Source organism: Eretmochelys imbricata, chromosome 3 (genome assembly GCF_965152235.1).
Source record: "Eretmochelys imbricata isolate rEreImb1 chromosome 3, rEreImb1.hap1, whole genome shotgun sequence".
Classification (NCBI taxonomy): Eukaryota; Metazoa; Chordata; order Testudines; family Cheloniidae; genus Eretmochelys; species Eretmochelys imbricata.
This window is the reverse complement of record NC_135574.1, coordinates 86,402,879-86,428,884: the sequence shown is the minus strand read 5'-3', so window position 1 is coordinate 86,428,884 and position 26,006 is coordinate 86,402,879. Positions and strand designations below refer to the sequence as shown.

The following is a 26,006-nucleotide window of genomic DNA, read 5'->3' as shown; positions in this document are numbered from 1 at the left end:
TGACTTCAACAGATGCAGGAGAAAGACCTGCATTTTATATTTTTGTCTAGGTATTGCATTTTATCTTCATGAAACTAGCTTCTTCAAAGGAACAGAATTGTAGTATGCTGGATACAACTAGCAGCTGAATTTAAAATTAGCAATATGCCTCCTATATCCCCTTTCCTAAAAAAGAAAAAAATGGTAGTTCTACCAGTGAATTTTTTTCAGAACCAGAGAGAAATCATAATATCTGATCAAATTATTAACAAGCAGATATATATTTATTATTTAAACTTGGAATACATTTCAAATGATACATCTCAATAAAAAGTGAATTGAGCAATCCTGGTCAAGCTCTCAGATTGTCAGATTGTCTATATGTCCTCAAACGATTTCTGCTACTACATATCAAGAATGACAGTGTATACAAATAAACAGAGCTATATAGTACAACACAATTTAATCTTGTGAAGTACCAGCTTCTGTTATGCTTATTCACAGTGAAAGTGTGACGTTAATATGTGACGTTCCATTGAAGTCAATGGAGACCCCTTTACACTGCCACTTGCATAAGGTCATTGAGGATATAAGTTAAAGTTGCTCTAATTTACAACGGGGCTAAGTAGCACAAGATATGGAGGCCTCATCTGGCTCTGGCTCCCCATCCCATCCTTTGTACCCAGTAAGATCTCTGGTGTTACAAAGAATTCAGTCGATTAACTCCAATGGAAGATTGTGTGCAACCAGTGCATAACTGGACTATGAATGAGGGGAAAAATGAATGCCAAATATCCAAAGGAGAGAGTTGTGTGTAAAGAGCAAGGAAACAAATGAGATTTTGTCACAAAGTAAAAGTTATAGTTACCTCCTAAATAAAATAATTTCTTGTAAATGCAAGTAACTCAAAGTGTCAATATACTACCTTTTGAACCTTTAAAGTGGCCACAGTTACAATTTTACAAGTAAAGCTACTGCAGATGGAGAGCATAAAAATGAAATAAACTTGTTTCCAGTCTGACTATATACTGTTATTCTTCTGGAATGTCATATATGCAAATGTAGGACAATATAGACAATTAAAAGCTTGGTAAGATTTCTCACTGGTTATTAAAATGTCACACTAGACTACAAATGAATGAAGTTCTGTGGAAAGGGTAACAGACATATTTCTATTCAGAGTGGCAGAAAAGGATAATGTAAACTTACTTTATCTGGTTTCTAAGAGCCACTGGCCTGCTTTTCGTGTACCAGAGGAAAAAGATAAGAGCAGGCAAAGGAGAAGAAAGGAAGAAGAAAGCAGTTAGCCCAAGTCAGTGAGGGCAAGTTGGTTAAGTGATTAGTAATGGTGGATGGATCTTTTCTCTTCTAGGCTGTTAATTGCAATCCAATCTATGTCGGCAGCAATGAAAAGTCTTTATCTTCTGATGGCTATATATGGGGCCTGGATGAAATGAGGTGGTGGTCACCATCCTGTTCCAAGAGGACCCTCTCACTGAGCACTAGCTAGTATTCTTCATTGGTAATCTCAGTTATCAGACTAGTGATTCAGTTGGTGTGGAGAGTGACTTTCTCTCTTTCCCCGGGGAGTGTGCAGGAATAAAAATTTGAAACTTTTCGAGGGGCATGTTCTGTGCCCCGGCCACATCCCCAGGACCAGAGGAGCTTGCTGTCCTCCCTGTGGCCCCGGGTCTGGAGGAGTTCACTCACTCACTCTCCCCACAAAGCCCGGGGGCTGGAGGAGCTGTCAGCACCTGCTATGGCCCCGGGGCCAGAGGAGTTCTGTGCCCCTGCTGATTATTGGGGGATTCCGTGCCTCTGCTTCCCCCCCACACCCTGTGCATGCCCCTACTCTCTCCCATAGGAGATCCTTTATATTGGTGAGGGGATACATGTCCAGGGCAGTGCTGGGCTGTTTGGACTCTACCACATGTGCAGACATGGAAGACCGATAAAGGTTGCTAATCTGGCACTTTTCAGTTTTTTACCTTAAATTACCACAAGATCACATGTAAATGTTACTTTAGGCCCATGTCATGCGTGCCCCTGACATGGTGTACAGTGGTGGTGGAGCACAAAGATTTTCACTCCCTTCCTATGTAACAGCCATGATACAGCCCCTGCACTCTGAAGTGCACAAGTACTGATGCCTGCCTACTTTTCTGCTCCCTGGGGACTGCCCAGGACCTCAAAAGGGCCAAGGTGGAATCAGACCATGTTCCCACCCCTCTGTACAGGCCTAAGGAATGTGACTGGCACTTCAGGGTAGTAAGCGGCAGGACGTGAAGAGATGTAACAGCATGTGTGCTCTTGCAGTGCACTGGGAAGCAAGCTGCCTCATTTCCTCTGGCTTCTGTGTGAGAGGTTTTCTTGTTCTGCTCGGGAGGCTTGGCACAGAACTGCCTGACTTATTCTTCAGTTAGTTGCCAACACGTAATGTTGGGAAACCATGGAGATTTTTGCTAGGAATTGTGAAAATGACCTCACAATCCCCAAGTGTAAAGTTGTGAGCGAGTGAAATTCTTTTGTTCATGGCTTTAAAAAATGAGGCATTATGGCAGTAACAAATGAAATCCAGTTTTTGTTATTTTCTAATTATTACAAGCTTCTCTATAGAAAAAGTGCCATGGTGGACATAAAGGAAAGGTTCCATTGCCACGGTTACTGGAGGGCAAGTTAACATCTTACCCACCAATAATCACAGGAAATAAAAATCACAGGAAATAAAAGAGAGAGAATTTGTTAACTTCATTATTTCAACAATGAGACGTTGAAAAATCACATGGAAATGAAAATATTTTTATTTAGCAGTGAAGAGTCATTTATTGGGACATGACAGGAATGGAGAAGGCCTTTTCTTTGGAGCTTTCCTTGGGACATAAAGTAAGGAGATGGAGCAGTGTATTTCTGTCCAAGTTTCCTTGCTTTTCTCATTCAGTGCCAACCATTCAGAGGAGTTGGATGCAATCCAAGTCAATGTTATGTGACATGGGGAAGTGAAAGTGACACATGCACATTTTCAGCTCTGAACGTTTCTGTCCATTTTAAACAGCTATTCCAGCTGATAAGCTATGGCTAATAGAAGTGAGGCAGACAGTCATAAAAAACAGCAGTTACCTCCATGCCCACAAACACATGAGTGGGAATGAGACTGCATGGCCGTACACATTTCTGTCATGTATGAAGCTGCACTTCAACTGAATAGTGTATTTCAGAGAAGAAAAACTGAGCACCTCATCTCCATTATAAGGAATGTCCTGTGGTAATGGCATATAGAGTCTTTTACCTGGAGGCCATTAATTTAAATCTAGCTCAGGTTAGCAGTGTCCAAGTGTTATTTCTATTGAAGTTTTGTTCGGTGGCCCATATGAAACGATTTGGTAGTCACACAACACTTACTAGTAGATGGGTGACCACATGAAAAACTAGATTTTTTTTTTTTTAAGGACAAATGTGAAAATACAAAAAAATTCAACCAGTTCTACTGATGGTCAAAAAATTAGAGGAATTTTTTCCTGTCTATATTTCAAACTTCAGAATGTTGTTGACATTTGAAAAATATTGGCTAGCTCCACTAGCTGGTACTAACTGAGGGTGTGAAAAGCCTTTAAAAGACTTTCAGCATGACTGGATCGCAGCATTGCTATCTTTACCAATGGAATGCCTGTGCTTGACTAGCAATATTGAACTGGAAGGGTGAATACCATGGCAAAATTCCCTCCGGAAACAGTTACTGCCACGCTTTGATGCAGAGAAGTGGCACAAGTGACATACTGTCCCTAACTCCTGAAGCTGAACACAATTTCTTTTCACTCCAAACTTGGGTCCATGTGGATGAGACACTATGGGCCTAATTCTGCCCTCACACCAGTGTAAATTGAGAGTATCTCCATGGAAAACAGTGGAGCTAAACTGATGATGATGAGAGAAGAATCAGGCTGTATATCATTACAACTGAATTCAGATCGCTGCTATGGTGACACATAACCATGGAGCCTGGCTTTATTATTTATCTCTAAGTCACCAAAATGACAGACCATTTTTCTTACTGTCAGGTTATCCTAGTAGTTTGTGCACATGGACATGCACTTCACTGACAAAGGCAATTAATTCAAGCAGTTTGAAGTCAGTTTGAATTATATGGAAATGCTTTTCATTTTATGTACAATTTTATTGTGGGAGTTTAGGATGTGAGTATAGTCAAAGCACTGATGAGGAAGCTCAAGGGAATCAGAACTCCTTTCTTCTTTCACAAAAAAAAAAACAAACCAAACAAATGCAGAGAGAGGCCAAAATCAGAATGATCTGCCCAAATCTCCCAAGTTTGTAGCATACTGATAAAATGAAATGTGGATTTGAGTAAAATCTTGTTTAGGTTTTATCAAAATCTGACTGAGGTTTTGCAAAACTCCAGTTGCTCCATCATAGAGATTGGCAAACACCAAACCATTTTACAGAGATCCTTTCTGCTATGAACTTAGATAGAGGAGATAAAATGGACTCTGAATCTGGACTTCCCTGGGTTGTTTTTGCAACATGAAAGCTGACCTCCTCGTCCCGTCTCCCATATAATGCAAGATAGTTCATGAAGTCCGAAGCTGTTAGTGAATAAAATAAACACCAGAATTGCTGAGTGACCTGCCAAGATAGTTTTGTGATGCTTTCAAAAAGCACTGTGTAACAAACATTTTCATTGCTAAAGAAACAGACAAAAAAATATGGACTGAAGTAATCATGAACTAGAAGTATTCTAGATGCAGTACTTGTTCCTCAATGCCACAGAGCTATAAATCCCTAGATAGATTTATAATTAGATTAGACTACAAAACGTCTGTCATAATTTAAATTTTGTTCACTAGCACTTGCAGAATGTCACCATCAATTCCTGGTGGCCTAATAAGGACAGAAAAATGATACAGCAGAGGGGAAATTGATCGTTATTAATCATCTTTGGGCTTGGATTTCTTCTCAGGTGTGCTCCAGGTTACTATGGAAATCCCTTGCTGATTGGAAGCACTTGTAAAAAATGTGACTGCAGTGGAAACTCAGATCCTAACCTAATCTTCGAGGATTGTGATGAAGTGACAGGCCAGTGCCGCAACTGCTTGCGCAATACAACAGGGTTCAAGTGTGAACAATGTGCTCCTGGCTATTATGGAGATGCCAGAACAGCTAAAAACTGTACAGGTATTGTATTGTGTTAGTAATATATACTATCATGTAGTTAAAGTATAGTATAGTACAAATATAGTGCTTCACTCTTGCCCCATTCCCCATTTCATCCACTAAAAAGATCAGAAATTTTGTAATATCACCGGTAATTAAAATGTCATTATTAGGATTCAGAGTTAAATGCCCAATGAGATTAGTGAGTGTCTAGGTAATTTACACCTGTTGACTCTTTGATTCAAGCTCTTTACACTAAGGAAGACAATTCTATATTCGTTACACTCTGATCACATTTAGAAGGTTTTCTTTGCAACCATGAAGACTAGAAATTTATTATTTTTTTTAATAATAGTTTAGATTTTGCAGAATCTGAATAGGCTATGTAGGCTACATGGATATATCAAGAAATAGACTGGTGCTTGAGATCTCTGGTGTCACATATATAGAAAGACACACCCACACATCTTTCTACTGCACACATGTATCCTTGAAAATACAGATTACCACATATCAGTAAACTAAAGCTCATGTCTCACTGTAGTTTTTGGCAGTACAGTACTGTCTTAACTATAGTTATTTTGACCTGAGCAGCTAATCAAAATTCAGGGCCTTCTCGGCTGTTAAAATTGGAAATAGAAATTGACAATTGATTCTGGTATTTTCTTTGATGCAATCTTGTTTATTTACAAGGAATGCACACAGTCCTCCTTCTCCCAATGCAGGAGGAAGCAAAAAAAACAAAAGAAGGGTTTCTTAGCATACATAGAATCATAGACTATCAGGGTTGGAAGGGACCTCAGGAGGTCATGTAGTCCAACACCCTGCTCAAAGCAGGACCAATCCCCAACTAAATCATCCCAGCCAGGGCTTTGTCAAGCCTGACCTTAAAAACTTCTAAGGAAGGAGATTCCAACACCTTCCTAGGTAACACATTCCAGTGCTTCACCACCCTCCTAGTGAAAAAATTTTTCCTAATATCCAACCTAAACCTCCTCCACTGCAACTTGAGACCATTACTCCTTGTTCTGTCATCTGCTACCACTGAGAACAATCTAGAGCCATCCTCTTTGGAACCCCCTTTCTGGTAGTTGAAAGCAGCTATCAAATCCCCCCTCATTCTTCTCTTCTGCAGACTAAATCCCAGTTCCCTCAGCCTCTCCTCATAAGTCATGTGTTCCAGACCCCTAATCATTTTTGTTGCCCTCTGCTGAACACTTTCCAACTTTTTCACATCCTTCTTGTAGTGTGGGGCCCAAAACTGGACACAGTACTCCAGATGAGGCCTCACCAATGTCAAATAGAGGGGAACGATCATGTCCCTGGATCTGCTGGCAATGACCCTATTTATACAGCCCAAAATGCCATTGGCCATCCAGCTTCTTGGCCACTGTAACCCCTAAGTTCTGCAGAACTGCTGCCGAGCCATTTGGTCCCTAGTCTGTAGCGGTGCATGGGCTTTGCAGGACTCTGCACTTGTCCTTGTTCAACATCATCAGATTTCTTTTGGCCCAATCCTCCAATTTGTCTACGTCCCTCTGTATCCTATCCCTACCCTCCAGTGTATCTACCTCTCCTCCCAGTTTAGTGTCATCTGCAAACTTGCTGAGGGTGCAATCCACACCATCCTCCAGATCATTTATGAAGATATTGAACAAAACCGGCCCCAGGACTGACCCTTGTGGCACTCCGATTGATACCGGCTGCCAACTAGACATGGAGCCATCGATCACTACCCGTTGAGCCCAACGATCTAGCCAGCTTTCTATCCACCTTATAGTCCATTCATCCAGCCCATACTTCTTTAACTTGCTGACAAGAATACTGTGGGAGACCGTGTCAAAAGCTTTGCTGAAGTCAAGGAATAACACGTCCACTGCTTTCCCCTCATCCTCAGAGCCAGTTATCTCGTCATAGAAGGCAATTAGATTAGTCAGGCATGACTTGCCCTTGGTGAATCTATATTGACTGTTCCTGATCACTTTCCTCTCCTCTAAGTGCTTCAGAATTGATTCCTTGAGGGCCTGCTCCATGATTTTTCCAGGAACTGAAGTAAGGCTGACTGGTCTGTAGTTTCCCGGATCCTCCTTCTTCCCTTTTTAAAAGATGGGCACTACATTAGCCTTTTTCCAGTCATCCGGGACTTCCCCCGATCACCACGAGTTTTCAAAGATAATGGCCAATGGCTCTGCAATCACATCCGCCAACTCCTTTAGCACTCTCGGATGCAGCACATCCGGCCCCATGGACTTGTGCTCATCCAGCTTTTTTAAATAGTCCCGAACCACTTCTTTCTCCACAGAGGGCTGGTCACCTCCTCCCCATGCTGTGCTACCCAGTGCAGTAGTATGGGAGCTGTCAAGGTTCCTTCCCCACTCTGAACTCTAGGGTACAGATGTGGGGACCTGCATGAAAACCCCCTAAGCTTATTTTTACCAGCTTAAGTTAAAACTTCCCCAAGGTACAAACTATTTTACCTTTTGCCCTTGGACTTTATTGCTGCCACCACCAAGCGTCTGACAAATATATAACCAGGAAGAGCCTGCTTGGAAACGTCTTTTCCCCAAAATCTTCCCAAACCCTACATCCCGTTTCCTGGGGAAGGCTTAATAAAACTCCTCACCAATTTGCATAGGTGAACACAGACCCAAACCCTTGGATCTTAACAATAATGAAAAAGCAATCAGGTTCTTAAAAGAAGAATTTTAATTGAAGAAAAAAAGTAAAAGAATCACCTCTGTAAAATCAGGATGGTAAATACCTTACAGGGTAATCAGATTCAAAACATAGAGAATCCCTCTAGGCAAACCCTTAAGTTACAAAAAGACACAAAAACAGGAATATACATTCCATTCACCATAGCTAATTTTATCAGCCATTTAAACAAAACAGAATCTAATGCATATCTAGCTAGATTACTTACTAAGTTCTAAGACTCCATTCCTTTTCTGTTCCCAGCAAGAGCATCACACAGACAGAGAGACCCTTTGTTTCCCCACCCCCTCAGCTTTGAAAGTATCTTGTCTCCTCATTGGTCATTTTGGTCAGGTGCCAGTGAGGTTATCCTAGCTTCTTAACCCTTTACAGGTGAAAGGGTTTTTCCTCTGGCCAGGAGGGATTTTAAAGGTGTTTACCCTTCCCTTTATATTTATGACAGGAGCTGACCTTGTTTGTGAAGTCAGAGGCAAAAAAGCATTGAGTACATTAGCTTTTTCCACATCCTCTGTCACTAGGTTGCCTCCTTCATTCAGTAAGGGGCCCACACTTTCCTTGACTTTCTTCTTGTTGCTAACATTCCTGAAGAAACCCTTCTTGTTACTCTTAACATCTCTTGCTAGCTGCAACTCCAAATGTGATTTGGCCTTCGGGATTTTATTTCTGCATGCCTGAGCAATATTTTTATACTCCTCCCTGGACATCTGTTCAACTTTCCACTTCTTGCAAGCTTCTTTTTTGCGGTTAAGATCAGCAAGGATTTCACTGTTAAGCCAAGCTGGTCACCTGCCATATTTACCATTCTTTCTACACATCGGGATGGTTTGTCCCTGTAACCTCAATAACGATTCTTTAAAATTCAGCAATCTCTCCTGGACTCCTTTCCCCGTCATGTTATTCTCCCAGGGGATCCTGCCCATCAGTTCCCTGAGGGAGTCAAAGTCTGCTTTTCTGTAGTTTGTGTAGTCCAGGGTCCGTGTTCTCCTACTCTCCTTTCTTCCTTGTTTCAGGATCCTGAACTCAACCATCTCATGGTCACTGCCTCCCAGGTTCCCATCCACTTTTGCTTCCCCTACTAATTCTTCCCTGTTTGTGATCAGCAGGTCAAGAAGAGCTCTGCCCCTAGTTGGTTCCTCCAGCACTTGCACCAAGAAATTGTCCCCTACACTTTTGAAAAACTTCCTGGATTATCTGTGCACCGCTGTATTTCTCTCCCAGCAGATATCAGGCGATCTAGTAACTTCTGTTAGTTGCCGGAAGAAAGCCTCGTCCACCTCATCCCCATAGTCCGGTGATCTATAGCAGACTCCCACCATGACATCACCCTTGTTGCTCACACTTCTAAACTTAATCCAGAGACACTCAGGTTTTTCTGGAGTTTCATACCAGAGCTCTGAGCAGTCATACTGCTCTCTTACATACAATGCAACTCCCACACCTTTTCTGCCCTGCCTGTCCTTCCTGAACAGTTTATATCCATCCATGACAGTACTCAAGTCATGTGAGTTATCCCACCCAGTCTCTGTTATTCCAAAGACATCATAATTCCTTGACTCTGCCAGGACTTCCAGTTCTCCCTGCTTGTTTCCCAGGCTTCTTACATTCGTGTATAGGCACTTGAGATAACTCTCTGATCATCTCTCTTTCTCAGTATGAGGCAGGAGCCCTCCCCCTCACATTCTCCTGCTCATGCTTCCTCCCGGTATCCACTTCCCCATTTACCTCAGGGCTTTGGTCTCCTTCCCATGGTGAACCTAGTTTAAAGCCCTCCTCACTAGGTTAGCCAGCCTGCTTGCGAAGATGGTCTTCCCCCTCTTCGTTAGGTGGAGCCCGTCTCTGCCTAGCACTCCTCCTTCTTGGAACACCATCCCATGGTCAAAGAATCCAAAGCCTTCTCTCCGACACCACCTGCGTAGCTATTTGTTGACTTCCATGATTCGACGGTCTCTATCCGGGCCTTTTTCTTCCACAGGGAGGATGGACGAGAACACCACTTGCGCCTCAAACTCCTTTATCCTTCTTCCCAGAGCCACGTAATCTGCAGTGATCCACTCAAGGTCATTCTTGGCAGTTTCATTGGTGCCCATGTGGAGAAGCAGGAAGGGGTAGCGATCCGAGGGCTTGATGAATCTCAGCAGTCTCTCCATCACATCATGAATCCTAGCTCCTGGCAAGCAGCACACTTCTCGTTTTTCCTGGTCGGGGCGGCAGATAGATGACTCAGTCCCCCGACCACCACCACCTGCCTCCTTCCCTTGGGAGCGGTGGTCGTGGAACCCCCATCCCTAGGACAGTGCATCTCATGCCTTCCAGTTGGCGGAGTCTCCTTCTGTTCACTTCCCTCAGACGTATCATCTAGTCCACTCTCTGCATTAGTACCTGTGGAGAGAACATGAAAATGGTTGCTTACCTGTGTCTGCATTGCTGGTACATGGACGCTCCCCTTTCTTCTTCTGGAGGTCACATGCTGCCAAATTTCTTCACTGTCCTTCTGTCCCCGCTGTGCAGCCTGCTCTGAATCTTCAGAACGTTGTGTCCATAGAAGCATATCCTGACATCTGTCCAGGAAATCTTCAGTTTCTCTTATGCAAAGCAGGGTCGATACTTGTTTCTCCAGACCTTGAACCTTCTCTTCCAATATGGAGACCAGCTTGCACTTTGTACAGACAAAGTCGATTCTGTCCTGTGGAAAAAAGACAAACATGGCACATCCAGTGCAGGTCACAACAGCTGAATGCTCACCATCCATATTACCTTCCTTCTACGAGCTTCCTCAGGAGTTGTAGTAACTACTCAGAGAAGCCGGCAAGATGTAAGCCTCAGTGCGCTCTCCCCCGGTGAACTCCCAGGCAAACTCCCTCTATTAGCCTCTCTGCTGTTTGCCGCTCAGCTGATTTGCAGCTGACTGGCTTTTTATAACAGTCAGGCCCATTCAAGGCTCACCTGGAACAAAGCACTCCCAATTCACACTTTTCAAACAATCAAGCACACGGTCAAACTGACAAACTAGTTTGTCAAACAGGGTCACGCTGACTCAGAATTTCTCTCCACGCTTCTCCAAGGTCACACCATGATTACAGGCTGCAGTTTAGCTTTCTTGTTATGCCTCTGAGTCTCTCTCAGCTTCTTGTCTGTGCCCTGCTTGTCTTGTCCCCACCCATCCACCCACCCACCCAGTCAGAAACTACCCAGAGGAACCCTCTTCACACTTGGAACTAGCTTCTGACTAGACTCCACGGGCTTCTTATTTAGATGTCACCCCTTAACTGTCTTTTCCCGCTATCTTAATTGAAGGGTGCATTCACATCCATCAACAAGATTTAAACTCGACCAACAACAACCAAAACTTAACCCAATTCACAACAGTATAAACTCATTGCTGCTAAATACATTTCATTTATACTAGACAAGTAACTAAGTATGTATGCAATGTACCATTTGTTGTGCACCACACAAAACTCCCAAGTCCAATATTGACCTTACATTTCTTCTCTGCTTGGCAGAGGCTGGGAGTCTCATGGAGTCTCAGTCCATTGGAAAGCGGCCAACTAGTTACTACACTAATTCTGAACAATGTCTGTAATACCAGCCAGTGTGAGAAGCAATACAGACAGCAGTCTTGGAATAGGCTATGTTATGCAGCTAGTTATGCACATGGCTAGTTGATGTAAATACCATGTTGTTCTTACTTTTACTTTCATCTTCCCTTTTCCATGTCTTCCTATTGTTAGTTAAATTCACCTGTTGTGTCTTATTTAAAATTAGCTTGTAAATCATGCCTTTGTATATGTCTATCCTGCACCCTGCACAATGGGACCACATAAAACTGATGCCATAGTAATTAAAGATCCAGTAGCAGTTTCTGTGAGAATAGGATTCTTCTTAGTGGCCTGGCTACATTCCAACTCAGTCTACCTAGATTTCCCCGACTGATAATTTATTCGTCACTTTCTACTCTAAACACTATTGTGTAACCTTGTTGGTTCGAGAGAAGCTACAGTGTTTCCATACTTCAGATGAATGCAGTTTCAGAGGTGGGTAAAATGATTAGCACTGGCCACAAGAGGATGGTGTTTTGTTGGGAAAAATTGTCCCGAATTTGAATGACAAGTTAAAAAAAAAATTAAAATTTTGTGGGAGGAAAAATTCTGAAAAATCCATTTCAAGAAAACCAAAATGGAATTTTGCAACTAGCTCCCAACTGCCCTACTCCTTGGGCAGTTGCCTCCTGGGGTTGTCCATTCCCCCCTTCTCCAAGCAGCAGCCTTCCCATGCTGCCCAGGGAGCTGGGAGAGCTAAGGGCTGGCAGGAAACCAAGCAAGCAGGCAGGCCTGGTTTCCATCCAAAATTCTGATGGAATTAACACATTCCTGAAGAACATTTCGGCTGTATAAAATCAGTGTTTTCCAACAGAAAAGTGTTCCACTGGAAAAATTTTGACCAGCTCTAAAAATGATCACTATGCATGGAGGGTGAAATTCATCCCTCTGTCAAAAGGTCACAACATTTAAACATTTAAATTGTTAAAATAGGGCTTAAATGCAATTTCAATGATGCACAGACCTTGTGCTAGCTTTCTGCACATAAATGATTTAAATGCAGAGTCTGTCCACTGTAAATCAGTTCGGCTTTCCATCAATGGTTCACCCTGCAAGAACAGCTTTTCTTGCAGTATTTCAGTCCTCATTAAAACCAGGAAACAAATTAAGAATGGTGCATCATTTTTCTCCAAATCTCAAGAAAAATTTGGACTTGAACAAAGTTTGGGTCATGTCTTATTTGATCTGAATCTGTTTATTTATTCTTAGTTACAAAAGTTCATTTTACAGCTGACTCTTGAATAAATTCTGATTTTGGAATGTTCATTTTGGAGAGATTCAAAGCTCTAATTTTATCTTAACTGCTGCTAAAAATTGTAACGTGGCATATTTCACTAACAGGAGTATACTGCCTGAACAGAAACATTGTAGAAACATTTAGACAAGCTAGATCCACTATGACCGCCAGATCCCTTTCTGCAGTACTCCTTCCTAGGCAGTCATTTCCCATTTTGTATGTGTGCAACTGATTGTTCCTTCCTAAGTGGAGTACTTTGCATTTGTCCTTATTGAATTTCATCCTATTTACTTCAGACCATTTCTCCAGTTTGTCCAGATCATTTTGAATTTTAATCCTAACCTCCAAAGCACTTGCAACCCCTCCCAGCTTGGTATCGTCCACAAACTCTGTAAGTGTGCTCTCTATGCTATTAACTAAATCTTTGATGAAGATATTGAACAGAACCAGATCCAGAACTGATTCCTGTGGGACCCCACTCATTATGCTCTTCCAACATGACTGTGAACCACTGATAACTAATCTCTGGGAATGATTTTCCAACCAGTTATGCAGCCATCTTATAATAGCTCCATCTAGGTTGTATTTCCAGTTTGTTTATGAGAAGGTAACGCGAGACAGTATCAAAAGCCTTACTAAAGTCAAGATATACCATATCTGCCACTTCCCCCCATCCACAAGGCTTGTTACCCTTTCAAAGAAAGCTATCAGGTTGGTTTGACACAATTTGTTCTTGACAAATCCATGCTGACTGTTACTTTTCACTTTATCATCTTCTAGATGTTTGCAAATTGATTGCTTAATTATTTGCTCCATTATCTTTCAGGTACAGAAGTTAAGCTGACTGGTCTGTAATTCCCCAGGTTGTCCTTATTTCCCTTTTTATAGATGGGCACTATATTTGCCCTTTTCCAGTCTTCTGGAATGTCTCCCACCTTCCATGACTTTTCAAAAGATAATTGCTAATGGCTCAGATATCTCCTCAGTCAGCTCCTTGAGTATTCTAGGATGCATTTCATCAGGCCCTGGTGATTTAAAGACATCTAACTGGTCTAAGTAATTTTTGACTTGTTCTTTCCCTATTTTAGACTCTGATCCTCATTTTCACTGGCATTCACTATTTTAGACATCCAATTGCCACCAACCTTCTGGATGAAAACTGAAACAAATAAGTCATTAAGCACCTCTGCCATTTACACATTTTCTGTTATTGTCTTTCCCCCCTACTCAGTCCTTGGTCTTCCTCTTGCTTCTAATGTATTTGTAGAATGTTTTCTTGTTCCTTTTATGTCTATAGCTAGTTTGATCTTGTTTTGTGCCTTGGCTTTTCTAATTTTGTCCCTGCATACTTGTGTTATTTGTTTATATTCATCCTTTGTAATTTGACCGAGTTTCCACTTTTTGTAGGACTCTTTTTTGAGTTTTAGATCATTGAAGATCTTCTGGTTAAGCCAGTGTGGTCTCTTTCCATTCTTCCTATCTTTCCTACGCAGTAGGATAATTTGATCTTGTGCCCTTAATAATGTTTCTGAAAAACTGCCAACTGTCTTCAATTGTTTTTCCCCTTAGACTTGCTTCCCATGGGATTTTATCTACCAAAACTGAGTTTGCTAAAGTCTACCTTCTTGAAATCCACTGTCTTTATTGGGCTATTCTCCCTCCCACCATCCCTTAGATTCATGAACCCTACCATTTCAAGATCACTTTCACACAAGTTGCCTTCCACTTTCAAATTCTCAACCAGTTCTTCCCAATTTGTCAAAATTAAATCTAGAAGAGCCTCGCCCCAGCTTTCTTCACCTTCTGAAATAAAAAATTATCTCCAATACATTCCAAGAACTTGTTGGATAGTCTGTGCCCTGTTGTGTTATCTTCCCAACAGATGTCTGGGTAGTTGAAGTCCCCCATCACCACCAAGTCCTGTGCTTTGGATGATTTTGTTAGTTGTTTAAAAAAAGCCTCATCCACATAATGTTTACGGCTAATCATATACTACAAATTTTTCCCAAAACTTCTTGAACAGTCACAGTAGGATGTAAATATGAGGACTATTTAAATCACAGAAAGCCATGTATGGGCTACAGTGAAATAGAAGTAGAACTAGGTCCTCACAGGATCCTAGAGCCTGGAACCCAAGCTGAAATGTCTACTCCACAATTAAACAGCCTCTTAGCCCGAGCCCCACAAACCCAAGTCAGCAGGCATGAGCCAGCTATGGGTTTTTAATTGCAGTGTAGACATACCCTGAGCACTATTGTAATACAAACAGTAATTTAGTAAGTGTAGGAGTAGGGGGTTGCACACTTTCAAAATGATTCTAAAAATCTCCTTTTTTCCACAGAGTGTAATTGCAGAGGAGGACCCTGTGACAGTCGAACTGGAGAATGTCTAGCAGAGGGCCCTACAGGCACGGATTGCCCAACAATCAGTAAGAATAACAGCGAGGCATCCAATAAAAACAATGGAATAATCTTACCGTATTTAGTAGCCTGCAAATACATATTAAGGTTTGATCCTGCAAAATGCTGAGCACTCTGGCCGGGATCCAACAAAATACTTAAGCCTGTACTTAGCTTTAAGTGTGTGTGGTCCAGTGCTTAAAGTTAAACACAGGCTTAATTGTTTTGCTGGACTGGGGGAGATTGGTCAGCACCTTACAAGCCCTTAGAGAGAGACCCTGAAGCACTATAAATGACTCAAAAGGCTGATTCTGTGAGCCCTCAGGCACAATGTCTTCTACTCAGGGCAGTACCTAAAGATAAGTTTGCTTGCCCAATTCCTCAGAGGGAGTTAGGTACTTAACTTTCTTTGAAATCAATGGGAGTTAGGTGCCTAAATACTTTTGAGCATATGGGCCTCTGGCCCTAAAAGTTATCATCTTAAAACACAGGAAGTGCAAAACTTTTGGTTCCAGCAGCAATATTTCCTCAGCTGCCTTGAACATCAGTTCCTATGTATGTCAGTATATAATGGTCTCCCTTGCAAAATCAGTATTCAGCAAGAAGTACTACAACTAAGTTTCTGAGATATTGCAGATATCTCCTATTCAAAATGCGGGTGGGACACTCTGGTGTCTCCAGTACCACAGTGTTGTCACTGTGCTTAAATGCTGACCTTGTTAATGGCAGTATAACCTTTTTTTTGTTGTATACAGAATGTGCAACACAGCCAAGAAAAAGTTGTCTTTGGAGCCTTTGTTTTATGTTTCCTAGCTTTGTGATTTTTAACAATGTAACACCAATGTTTAATTCATCAAAGGTTCTTGGCATTTAGTAATGGTATACGTTTAATTAGAAAGCTTATAGTATTGCTTAGAACCAGCATTCTGCATGGCCATGGGTAGCCCTCTTGTTAACCATAATTTGGATTTACTAGTTCTGTGCCTTTAAGAATTGACTTCCTAACTGAACTGTCAATCGAGTTCAGCTTCTGCAGATCACTGCAGTCACTGAACAAAGAATATATTTCACCATAACTACAAGTATTAATAAATGCATGTTTCTGTGTTATAATAGTTGCGTGAACTCAGTTTTTGGCCCTGATTTCTTGTTCTGTGGGCCACAAGCATGCTGAGTCCCTACGGCATAGCCAGGAAATGCCTCTTATTACCCCTCCCACTGGTTACCAAGCAGCCTTGACAGGCTCCCAAACTAGTTCCATCTGGCTGTCCTCAGCTGGAAGTGTGATGGTTAAACTGTGGGACCTTGAAAGTGGGTGGATTAAAATGAAGAAAAATGGGTTTCCTAAGGGCTCCATTAACAACTAAGAGGCGAATCCCCCATGGTGCAAAGGGCACAAAGTAAACTTTAAGAAGAAGAATGTTTTCCATTTAACTGAAACTGAAGTTAAAAGAAAAATTACCATATCTTATTTTATTGTCAGGTTGTGATAAGTGCATTTGGGATTTGACTGATGACATCCGATTAGCAATTCTCTCTATTGATGAAAGCAAATCAATTTTGCTGAGCATTTCCAGTGGTGTTGCTGCTCAAAGACACTTGAATGAACTCAACTCCACTGTTTCCTTCCTCAAGGTACAGATTATCCTATTTGGATGGGCTTCATTTTTTAGTTTAGTATTAACCTAAAAATTACTGCTCCATCCATAAGAATTTCAAACCCTATTCAGCATAGCTGAATTCCTGTGCTGCCTATACCATATTCATTATAGAGAAATTTGTTTTCAGCTACACTGAATTAACACTATTTTTTAAAAAATGTCTTTTCATACAGATGAAACTGTCAGAAAAAGAAAATCATTCTGTACTTAGGAAGATCCACATCGATTATTCTGAGACTGAAAAGGCCAATCTCCTCTTAGAGATAGAGGCACTTGAAGAACAGGTTTGTCTGCAGTTCCCATTATGAACTCCTTGATGAAGTAGGTGAACCAATGTGAGCCTACGATTTGTCCCATTATGGCAAAAGGGTTTCAAAAAAGGACCCTTAAAGGGCCTTAGTAGATTATTTTATTTTTGAAACAAAGAAGGATGCTTCTAGGAATTGGAAATGGAAGTGACCTCTCCAGTCTGTCTTCCTGAAAACGCAGGATATAGGGCCTGATATGAAGCCCATTGAAGTTAATAGGCATCATTCTACTGGCTTCAGAAAACTTTCGATCTGACTCATTGTCCTCCACATATTGCCCATAGTCCCTCACAGAGGCCACATTTACTAAACTGGCACCACTTTTGACCTGAGGTAGACATGCTGAACTTCCATTTCAAATTCTGTTTTATAATTGAGCAAAGTAATCAAGATTAAAGTAATTCCAGTGTACTTTCTGAATGTTTGAACTGTATATATCTTACATAGATGCTCTCATAAAATTTAAATTAGCACTGATTAGATACTTCAAAGCATGTTTCAAAACTGCCAGTTAAAAAAGACTTCTCAGGTACCTGCTGAGAAAGGCACCTGATCAACACTCAAGATATATTTTGACACAATTATAATCATACATATTTTATCTGTGTTCAATTGCAAAACCATAAAATTAGTGTTACATTCCCTCACGTCAAGGGGCACACTTTCCGCAGCCAAACAGAGCGCTAACATGAAATCTCCTAAGAGAACAGCTGGGGCTCAAAATACTTTCTCTTTTTTAAAAATAGTCATTAACAGACATCCTTCATAATTTGAGTGATATCAAGTCAGCGATCACCATATTTTCATGAGAGCCAAATACAATTCGAGTTTATGGCACAGTTCCAGAGTCTGTGCTTCACTTCTTAATTCTTCTCTCGGGCAAGTAAAATATTACACTTAAGACTAAAACTCAAGCACAGAAGTAAGCAGAGAACAACACAGAGGCAGGAAGAAAGAGAGGCAGTAAGGAGGTGGGAGATCAGTACTTACTTAATGGAAGGACCATGCAGGATTAAATTTACTGTTATTTGTGTTCCTCTGCACTTTGCAAAAGGACCAGCTGATTCAACCAACTCACCTTCACCAAGTACTGTGAAATCACTCAGGGAGTCTAAATATCCCCCTCTGTGGTTTGAAAGTAGCATGATTGAGGCTTTAGGTTTTGTTGGCATCTCTACTGTATATGGATAATAGGATTTCCTATCATCTTCACTGGCACTGGGATTTGTTTTGAGGTCGCTGGATTTCAGCATCCCTGAGTCTTTAAATGATTTAATTTACTTGTGGGCTTTCTCCATTGGGGCCTCTCTTTTGTGAGGAGTGGCCTACATCAGAACTTGTGATTGCTCATGAAGGGGGAAGATCAAGTTCCTGGACTCTCACAGTAGAGATAACAGCATAGTAATTCCTCCATATACATCACTTTTCTGCTCTTTTCAAAGCACTAAAAGGGAAATCAGGGTAGGAGCCTTTGTTAGTTTTAGTGGGTTTTGCAAGTGTGTACTGTGTCTTCCATTCAAAGTTTTGCAAGTGTACTTCATGATGTCTAAGTGATGGCTGGGTTTCTGGTTTAAACCTTCCAAACAGAACAGAACCGCAAAATGTATGTGAGGTTTTATTACAATAAATGTGATTTATAGTGACCTAATGTGATGCAATTCTGGTTAAGTAGCTTAAAGGCTCTGTCCTGTAGAATTTGGCTAGGATTTGGAGAATATGGACACCTACCTCCTGTAGGTTTCTTTGGAAATCCTACCCAAAGTCTGCATGAAGTCGATGGGATTAGTGGGTTCAGCAACAGCATCCTTAGTTTACACTGTAATATTGATTGATCTTAGAGGAAATGCTGCTTCCCTTCTGAAAGAGATCAGTGATATTCTCATTCTGATTGCAGTCTCAGCTTGTAACACTGTAATTCTTAGTGTATGCAAATATAAAACCATAACTGGATAAGAAGAATTTGGGGGTTATTAAAGAAGGAAAAATATTTAAATGCAAATGCTTATGTATAAACATGAATAGCTGTTGCCTAAAAATAAACAACAATTAACAGCCAAAAAAAAAAAACCACCAGAAACCCTGAAGATAATAAATCTGTATAGTGACCCATATAGTGTTCTTCCTTCAAAGGCAAAGTAAATAATATGTAAAAAAATAAAACTCTTACTATGAACCCAACTATTTATTTCATTCAGGTAAAAATACATTCCTGTTCTATTTCCCAGGATTGCTCCTGGTTCTGCTCCCACTGAAGCCAGGCTCCATCCTATTGTCTAAACTGACCCATTTTTTCTTTCCAAGCTTATTTTCAGCCTTCTATCTGGTTTAAAGCGCCACCTGGTGCTCTCGCAAGTGAAAACATCGATTTGAAAGATAATGTGGTTATGTTAGTACTAGCCACAGCAGATCAAACAAAGCAGCTAGAGTTACGGAATATGGTAATAACAATTATTAATAACTACAGGACAGAGAAATGAAAGTTGTTTTTTCAACCAAATGCATCATTTTTCCAGGAAAACTGATTTACCAGGAGCTACAGGTCTTCAAAAATATTGGAAGGGGGATTCAAAGTCCAAAGCTGAACCCAGATCCTAATTTTCCTGTGAGAATTAACTCTATTACAAGCCAAAACATACCTCTGAATCCAAGCACTTTGATACCATCGATCATGAGATGTTGATTGGCACACAAGACCTAACAGCAGAGGACAACCTAGCAATAGGCTTAATTCTTTTATTCTCCATCCTGAGACCTCCCTAAGGAAATTAAATCTAAGGACAACTGAAGTCAATAAGTTTCTTAGGAACCATGATGAGTATGCAACAGTAAATCTTAATATCCCCTCTTCCCTCAATCTTAAACCAATGCTTCTCTGTAAAGCCAGTTTTGGGGACTCCAAGAAGTTGTGATGGTGGCAGGAGAGTATTATTTAGAGGGCAGTCTCAAATGTAATAGAAGACTGTGGCTCTGCTTCTGCCTGAGCTTATTGGCTACCCACCGGCTGTCTGAGTTTTAGAGGAAGGGAATCATAAAATCATATGTGGCACAGGAGCCAGCAAACAGAGCTGTAAACAGGAGAGTTTGAGTGGGAATTTGTAAGGGGAGTTTGGGGGAAAGAATAAGAGCCAGGCAAAGGAACAGACAGGCTAGTGAAGGGAGCATGTGGTGTTCTGTGACTGTTTTGGTGCTCATTGGGGGTTTGTTATGCTGTGGGTGGTGGTGTTTTGGTTTGGTTTGTGTTTCCCAGACTAACATGACTTAGGTGGGAAGGCAATGACAGACACAGAGGCAGCAGCAGTAGTGAACCAAGTAGTGGAAGACACAGTGAAGATGACTGGATGTGGAAGCTGTAGCATGTACATGATCCTGGAGGGGGTACCTGAAAAGAATTTTGTCGCGTGAAGTGCCACCTGATAGAGCTGATGGAAGAGAAAATCTGAGGATTGGAATGCAGGTGGAGACTCTGGTTGAGTTTGCAGGGAGGTTGAGTGGATGATGGAGCAAAGACATGAGGCGGCTGAAGGGAAAAGCTCAGACTTGCAGATGGAAGCATGACCAAAGAACTCTGAGGGGATACTGCTGGGTGAGGAAAGTGGACAGTGGAAGCATGTGACTAAGAGAGCCAGGCAGAGGAAAAGACAGGCCACTGAAGGAGAAATAGAGCTCAGGAACAGGTTTGCGGAGTTGGAAAATGAAGAAGGGGCACAGCAGGTGGTCACTGAAGATTAGAGGGCAAGGAAGAAGAGAAGAACAGGTAGTCCTATAGGAAGAGGGCAAGAGTCAATGGAGAGAACACCAGATATGAGCCCCAGGAGGATACAGGATGGGTTGCAGAGGATTGCAAGGGACAATAGGAATTGAGAGGACTTGCAGCCAGATGGAACAGGGGATAGACTGGAGAATCACACCATCACCAGGAAAAGGCAGGTGATTGGGAACTCCTTACTGAGAAGAATAGACAGGCCTGTAACAAGAGCTGATCCAGAAAACAGAAGGGTGTGCTGTCTGCCGGGTGCTAAAATACGGAACGTGGATCTGAGGCTGAAAAGGATCCTGAGGGAGCAGGAAAGGAATCCACTGATTATCCTTCATGTGGGAACAAATGATACAGCTAGATTCGCACTGGAATGTATCAAGGGAGACTATGCCAGGCTGGAGAAGATGCTTAAGGAAATCGAGGCTCAGGTGATCTTCAGTGGGATTCTGCCTGTTCCTAGAGAAGGGAAACAAAGGTCTGACAACATTATGATGCTCAACAGATGGCTCAGGCAGTGGTGCTATAAGGAGGGCTTTGGGCTGTATGGCCACTAGGACGCATTCATGGACAGAGGACTGTTCTCCTGGGATGGACTTCACTTGAGTAAGGAAGGAAATAGACTTCTAGGATGGAGGATGGCACAACTGATCAAGAGAGCTTTAAACTAGGAATTTGGGGGAGATGGTTGGGAGATGTCCAGGTAATCTCCACACCAGATTTTCATTTTGAGAGGGAAGAAAATGAAGTAAGAAAGGATACAGCTGTGGGTAGGAGAATGGACATAAGGTGGAAGGGCAGTGTACATACCAATCTAATAGGTAATATTGGCAGTAGAATGTCTGTGCCCAATCGGGTAAAGAATGTGAGTGAAGCCAAACAGCAAAAATTAAGATGTTTGTACACTAATGTGAGGAGCCTAGGTAACAAAATGGAGGAACTAGAGCTACTGGTGCAGAAAGTGAAACCAGATATTATAGGGATAACAGAAACATGGTGGAATAGTAGTCATGGTTGAAGTACGGGAATTGAAGGGTATGTGCTGTTTAGGAAAGACAGAAATAAAGGCAAAGGTGGTGGAGTAGCATTGTATATCAATGATGAGGTAGACTGTAAAGAAATAAGAAGTGATGGAATGGATAAGACAGAGTCTGTCTGGGCAAAAATTACACTGGGGAAGAAATAATAATAATAGTAAGTAATAATAATAGGGCTCAGATTTTCCTGGATATGATAGCTGATGGATTCCTTCACCAAGTAGTTGCTAAGCCGACAAGAGAGGATGCCATTTTAGATTTGGTTTTGGTGAGCAGTCAGGAGGACCTCGTAGAAGAAATGGTTGTAGGGGACAACCTTGATTTGAGTGATCATGAGCTAATTCAGTTCAAACTAAATGGAAGGATAAACAAAAATAGATCTGTGACTAGGGTTTTTGATTTCAAAAAGGCTAATTTTAAAAAATTAAGGAAATTTGTTAGGGAAGTGGATTGGACTGAAAAACTTGTGGATCTAAATGCGGAGGAGGCCTGGAATTAGAATCATAGAATCATAGAATATCAGGGTTGGAAGGGACCTAAGGAGGTCATCTAGTCCAACCCCCTGCTCAAAAGCAGGATCCATACCCTATTAAATCATCCCAGCCAGGACTTTGTCAAGCCTGACCTTAAAAACTTCTAAGGAAGGAGATTCCACCACGTCCCTAGGCAACGCATTCCAGTGTTTCACCACCCTCCTAGTGAAAAAGTTTTTCCTAATATCCAACCTGAACCTCCCCCACTGCAACTTGAGACCATTACTCCTTGTCCTGTCCTCTTCCACCACTGAGAATAGTCTAGAACCATCCTCTCTGGAACTACCTCTCAGGTAATTGAAAGCAGCTATCAAATCCCCCCTCATTCTTCTCTTCTGCAGACTAAACAATCCCAGTTCCCTCAGCCTCTCCTCATAACTCATGTGTTCCAGACCCCTAATAATTTTTGTTGCCCTTCGCTGGACTCTCTCCAATTTATCCACATCCTTCTTGTAGTGTGGGGCCCAAAACTGGACACAGTACTCCAGATGAGGCCTCACCAATGTCGAATAGAGGGGGACGATCACGTCCCTCGATCTGCTCGCTATGCCCCTACTTATACATCCCAAAATGCCATTGGCCTTCTTGGCAACAAGGGCACACTGCTGGCTCATATCCAGCTTCTCGTCCACTGTCACCCCTAGGTCCTTTTCCGCAGAAGAGAATTACTTCAAGTCAAAGTTGCAGAAACTATCAGAAGCCTGCATCCCAAGAAAGGGGGAAAAATTCATAGGCAGGAGTTGTAGACCAAGCTGGATGAGCAAGCATCTCAGAGAGGTGGTTAAGAAAAAGCAGAAAGCCTACAAGGAGTGGAAGATGGGAGGGATCAGCAAGGAAAGCTACCTTTCTGAGGTCAGAACATGTAGGGATAAAGTGAGAAAGGCCAAAAGCCATGTAGAGTTGGACCTGGCAAAGGGAATTAAAAGCAATAGTAAAGGGTTCTATAGCCATATAAATAAGAAGAAAACAAAGAAAGAAGAAATGGGACCGCTTAACACTGAGAATGGAGTGGAGGTTAAGGATAATCTAGGCATGGCCCAATATCTAAACAAATACTTTGCCTCAGTCTTTAATTAGGCTAATGAGGAGCTTAGGGATAATGGTAGGACGACAAATGGGAATGAGGATATGGAGGTAGATATTACCATATCCGAGGTAGAAGCCAAACTTGAACAGCTTAATGGGACTAAATCAGGGGGCCCGGATAATCTTCATCCAAGAATATTAAAGGAATTGGCACACGAAATTGCAAGCCCATTTGGAAGAATTTTTAATCAATCTGTAAACTCAGGGGTTGTACCGTATGACTGGAGAATTGCTAACATAGTTCCTATTTTTAAGAAAGGTAAAAAAAGCGATCCGGGTAACTACAGGCCTGTCAGTTTGACATCTGTAGTATGCAAGGTCTTGGAAAAAAATTTGAAGGAGAAAGTAGTTAAGGACATTGAGGTCAATGGTAATTGGGACAAAATACCACATGGTTTTACAAAAGGTAGATCCTGTCAAACCAACCTGATCTCCTTCTTTGAGAAAGTAACAGATTTTTTAGACAAAGGGAACACGGTGGATCTAATTTACCTCGATTTCAGTAAGGCGTTTGATACGGTTCCACATGGAGAATTATTAGTTACATTGGAAAAGATGGGGATCAATATGAAAAGTGAAAGGTGGATAAGGAACTGGTTAAAGGGGAGACTACAGTGGGTCACACTGAAAGGTGAACTGTCAGGCTGGAAGGAGGTTACTGGTGGAGTTCCTCAAGGATCGGTTTGGGGACCAATTTTATTTAATCTTTTTATTACTGACCTTGGCATAAAAAGCGGGAATGTGCTGATACAGTTTGCGGATGATACAAAGCTGGGAGGTATTGCCAATACAAAGAAGGGCCGGGAAATCACACAGGAGGATCTGGATGACATGGTAAACTGGAGTAATAGTAATAGGATGAAATTTAATAGTGAAAAGTGCAAGATCATGTAGGGATTAATAACAAGAGTTTCTGTTATAAACTGGGGATGCATCACTTGGAAGTAACAGAGGAAGAGAAGGACCTCGGAGTATTGGTTGACCACAGGATGACTATGAGCCGTCAGTGTGATATGGCCATGAAAAATGCTAATGCAGTCCTGGGATGCATCAGGCGAGGTATTTCCAGTAGAGATAAGGAGGTGTTAGTATGTACGGGGAGACTTTGGCAAACCAGTAAAGTGCCTGAAACCACTCTGGCTTATTGCTAAAAGCAGCCAAGTCAGCAGGCTGTAAATTGGCCATTCAGCAGGCTTAGCTTAACCAAGGCAGGAGGGGAGGGGGGGTTCGGGTGCCACAGAGAGGGCAGCTTGACCCCGTGTCCTTCCTGATAAGAATTGTGTTGAAGTTGCTGATACATGCATCTTAGAAGAGCAGGATGTGCCCCAGGAATGTCTATTGAGGCCTCAAGCCTGCAAACTCTGGAAAAACCCACACCTGGTTAATCGATAATCAGAAGGAACCTCTCATTTGACCATTGAAACTGCTTACTTAACAAGTTTGCTTTAAGGGACATGTCATTCTATTACTAATGTATAAATAAGGGGGGAAAGTTTGAGGTAGGGGGACTCTTCAGGACTGGACTCTCTCTCTCTGGATGCATCTTGTGTTTCCCAGCGGAATACGGGCTACCGTTGTGCCACTCGAGAGCCGCACTCAGCTTTGGTAATTATCAAGGGTTGGGGGTGTTTTACTAACCTCTTGCAGACGTGTGTATAAGTGCTTGAGACAAAGTAAAGTTTAGCTTTAAGTGAAAGCACTCTTGTGTCGTCCTGTTTGTGCCAGCCATCGATCGGTCAGACGGCCGTGTCTCCCCTGATTTATTTCCTGACACCACCTCGCACAGAGTAAAAGTTACCAAGAGCTTTGGGTTGAAAGAACCCCAGGGAACAAGTACAGTTATACAAGGCACTGGTGAGACCTCATCTGGAATATTGTGTACATCGTCTCCCATGTTTAAGAAGGATTAATTCAAACTGGAACAGGTACAGAGAAGGGCTACTAAGATGATGAGAGGAATGGAAAACCTGTCTTATGAAAGGAGACTCAAAGAGCTTGGCCTGTTTAGCCTAACCAAAAGAAGGCTGAGAGGAGATATGATTGCTATCTATAAATATATCAGAGGGATAAATACCACGGAGGGAGAAGAATTATTTAAGCTCAGTACCAATGTGGACACAAGTACAAATGGATATAAACTGGCCATCAGGAAGTTTAGACTTGAAATTACATGAAGGTTTCTAACCATCAGAGGAGTGAAGTTCTGGAATATTGCTCAGGCATGCAGGAGTGAAATCAGGATGGCCAAATCACACCTGGAGTTGCAGCGAGCAAGAGATGTTAAAAGTAACAAGAAGGGTTTCTTCAGGTATGCAACTTGAGACCATTGCTCCTTGTTCTGTCATCTGCTACCACTGAGAACAGCCTAGCTCCATCCTCTTTGGAACCTCCCTTCAGGTAGTTGAAGGCTGCTATCAAATCCCCCCTCACTCTTCTCTTCTGCCGACTAAATAAGACCAGTTCCCTCAGCCTCTCCTCAAAAGTCATGTGCCCTAGCCCCCTAATCATTTTTGTCGCCCTCCAGTGGACTCT

At 41.9% G+C, this 26,006-nt stretch overlaps 1 protein-coding gene across 1 annotated transcript in view; it reads left to right on the top strand.

Moving 5' to 3' along the window:
* Positions 1-26,006, top strand: part of LAMA4 (laminin subunit alpha 4) — a 150,142-nt gene that overhangs the window by 56,439 nt on the left and 67,697 nt on the right. Inside the window, exons 5-8 of the mRNA XM_077811707.1 lie at positions 4,952-5,166; positions 15,038-15,124; positions 16,579-16,730; positions 16,930-17,040. Of these exons, the coding sequence (XP_077667833.1) occupies positions 4,952-5,166; positions 15,038-15,124; positions 16,579-16,730; positions 16,930-17,040 (565 nt within the window). The remainder of the gene's footprint in view (positions 1-4,951; positions 5,167-15,037; positions 15,125-16,578; positions 16,731-16,929; positions 17,041-26,006) is intronic.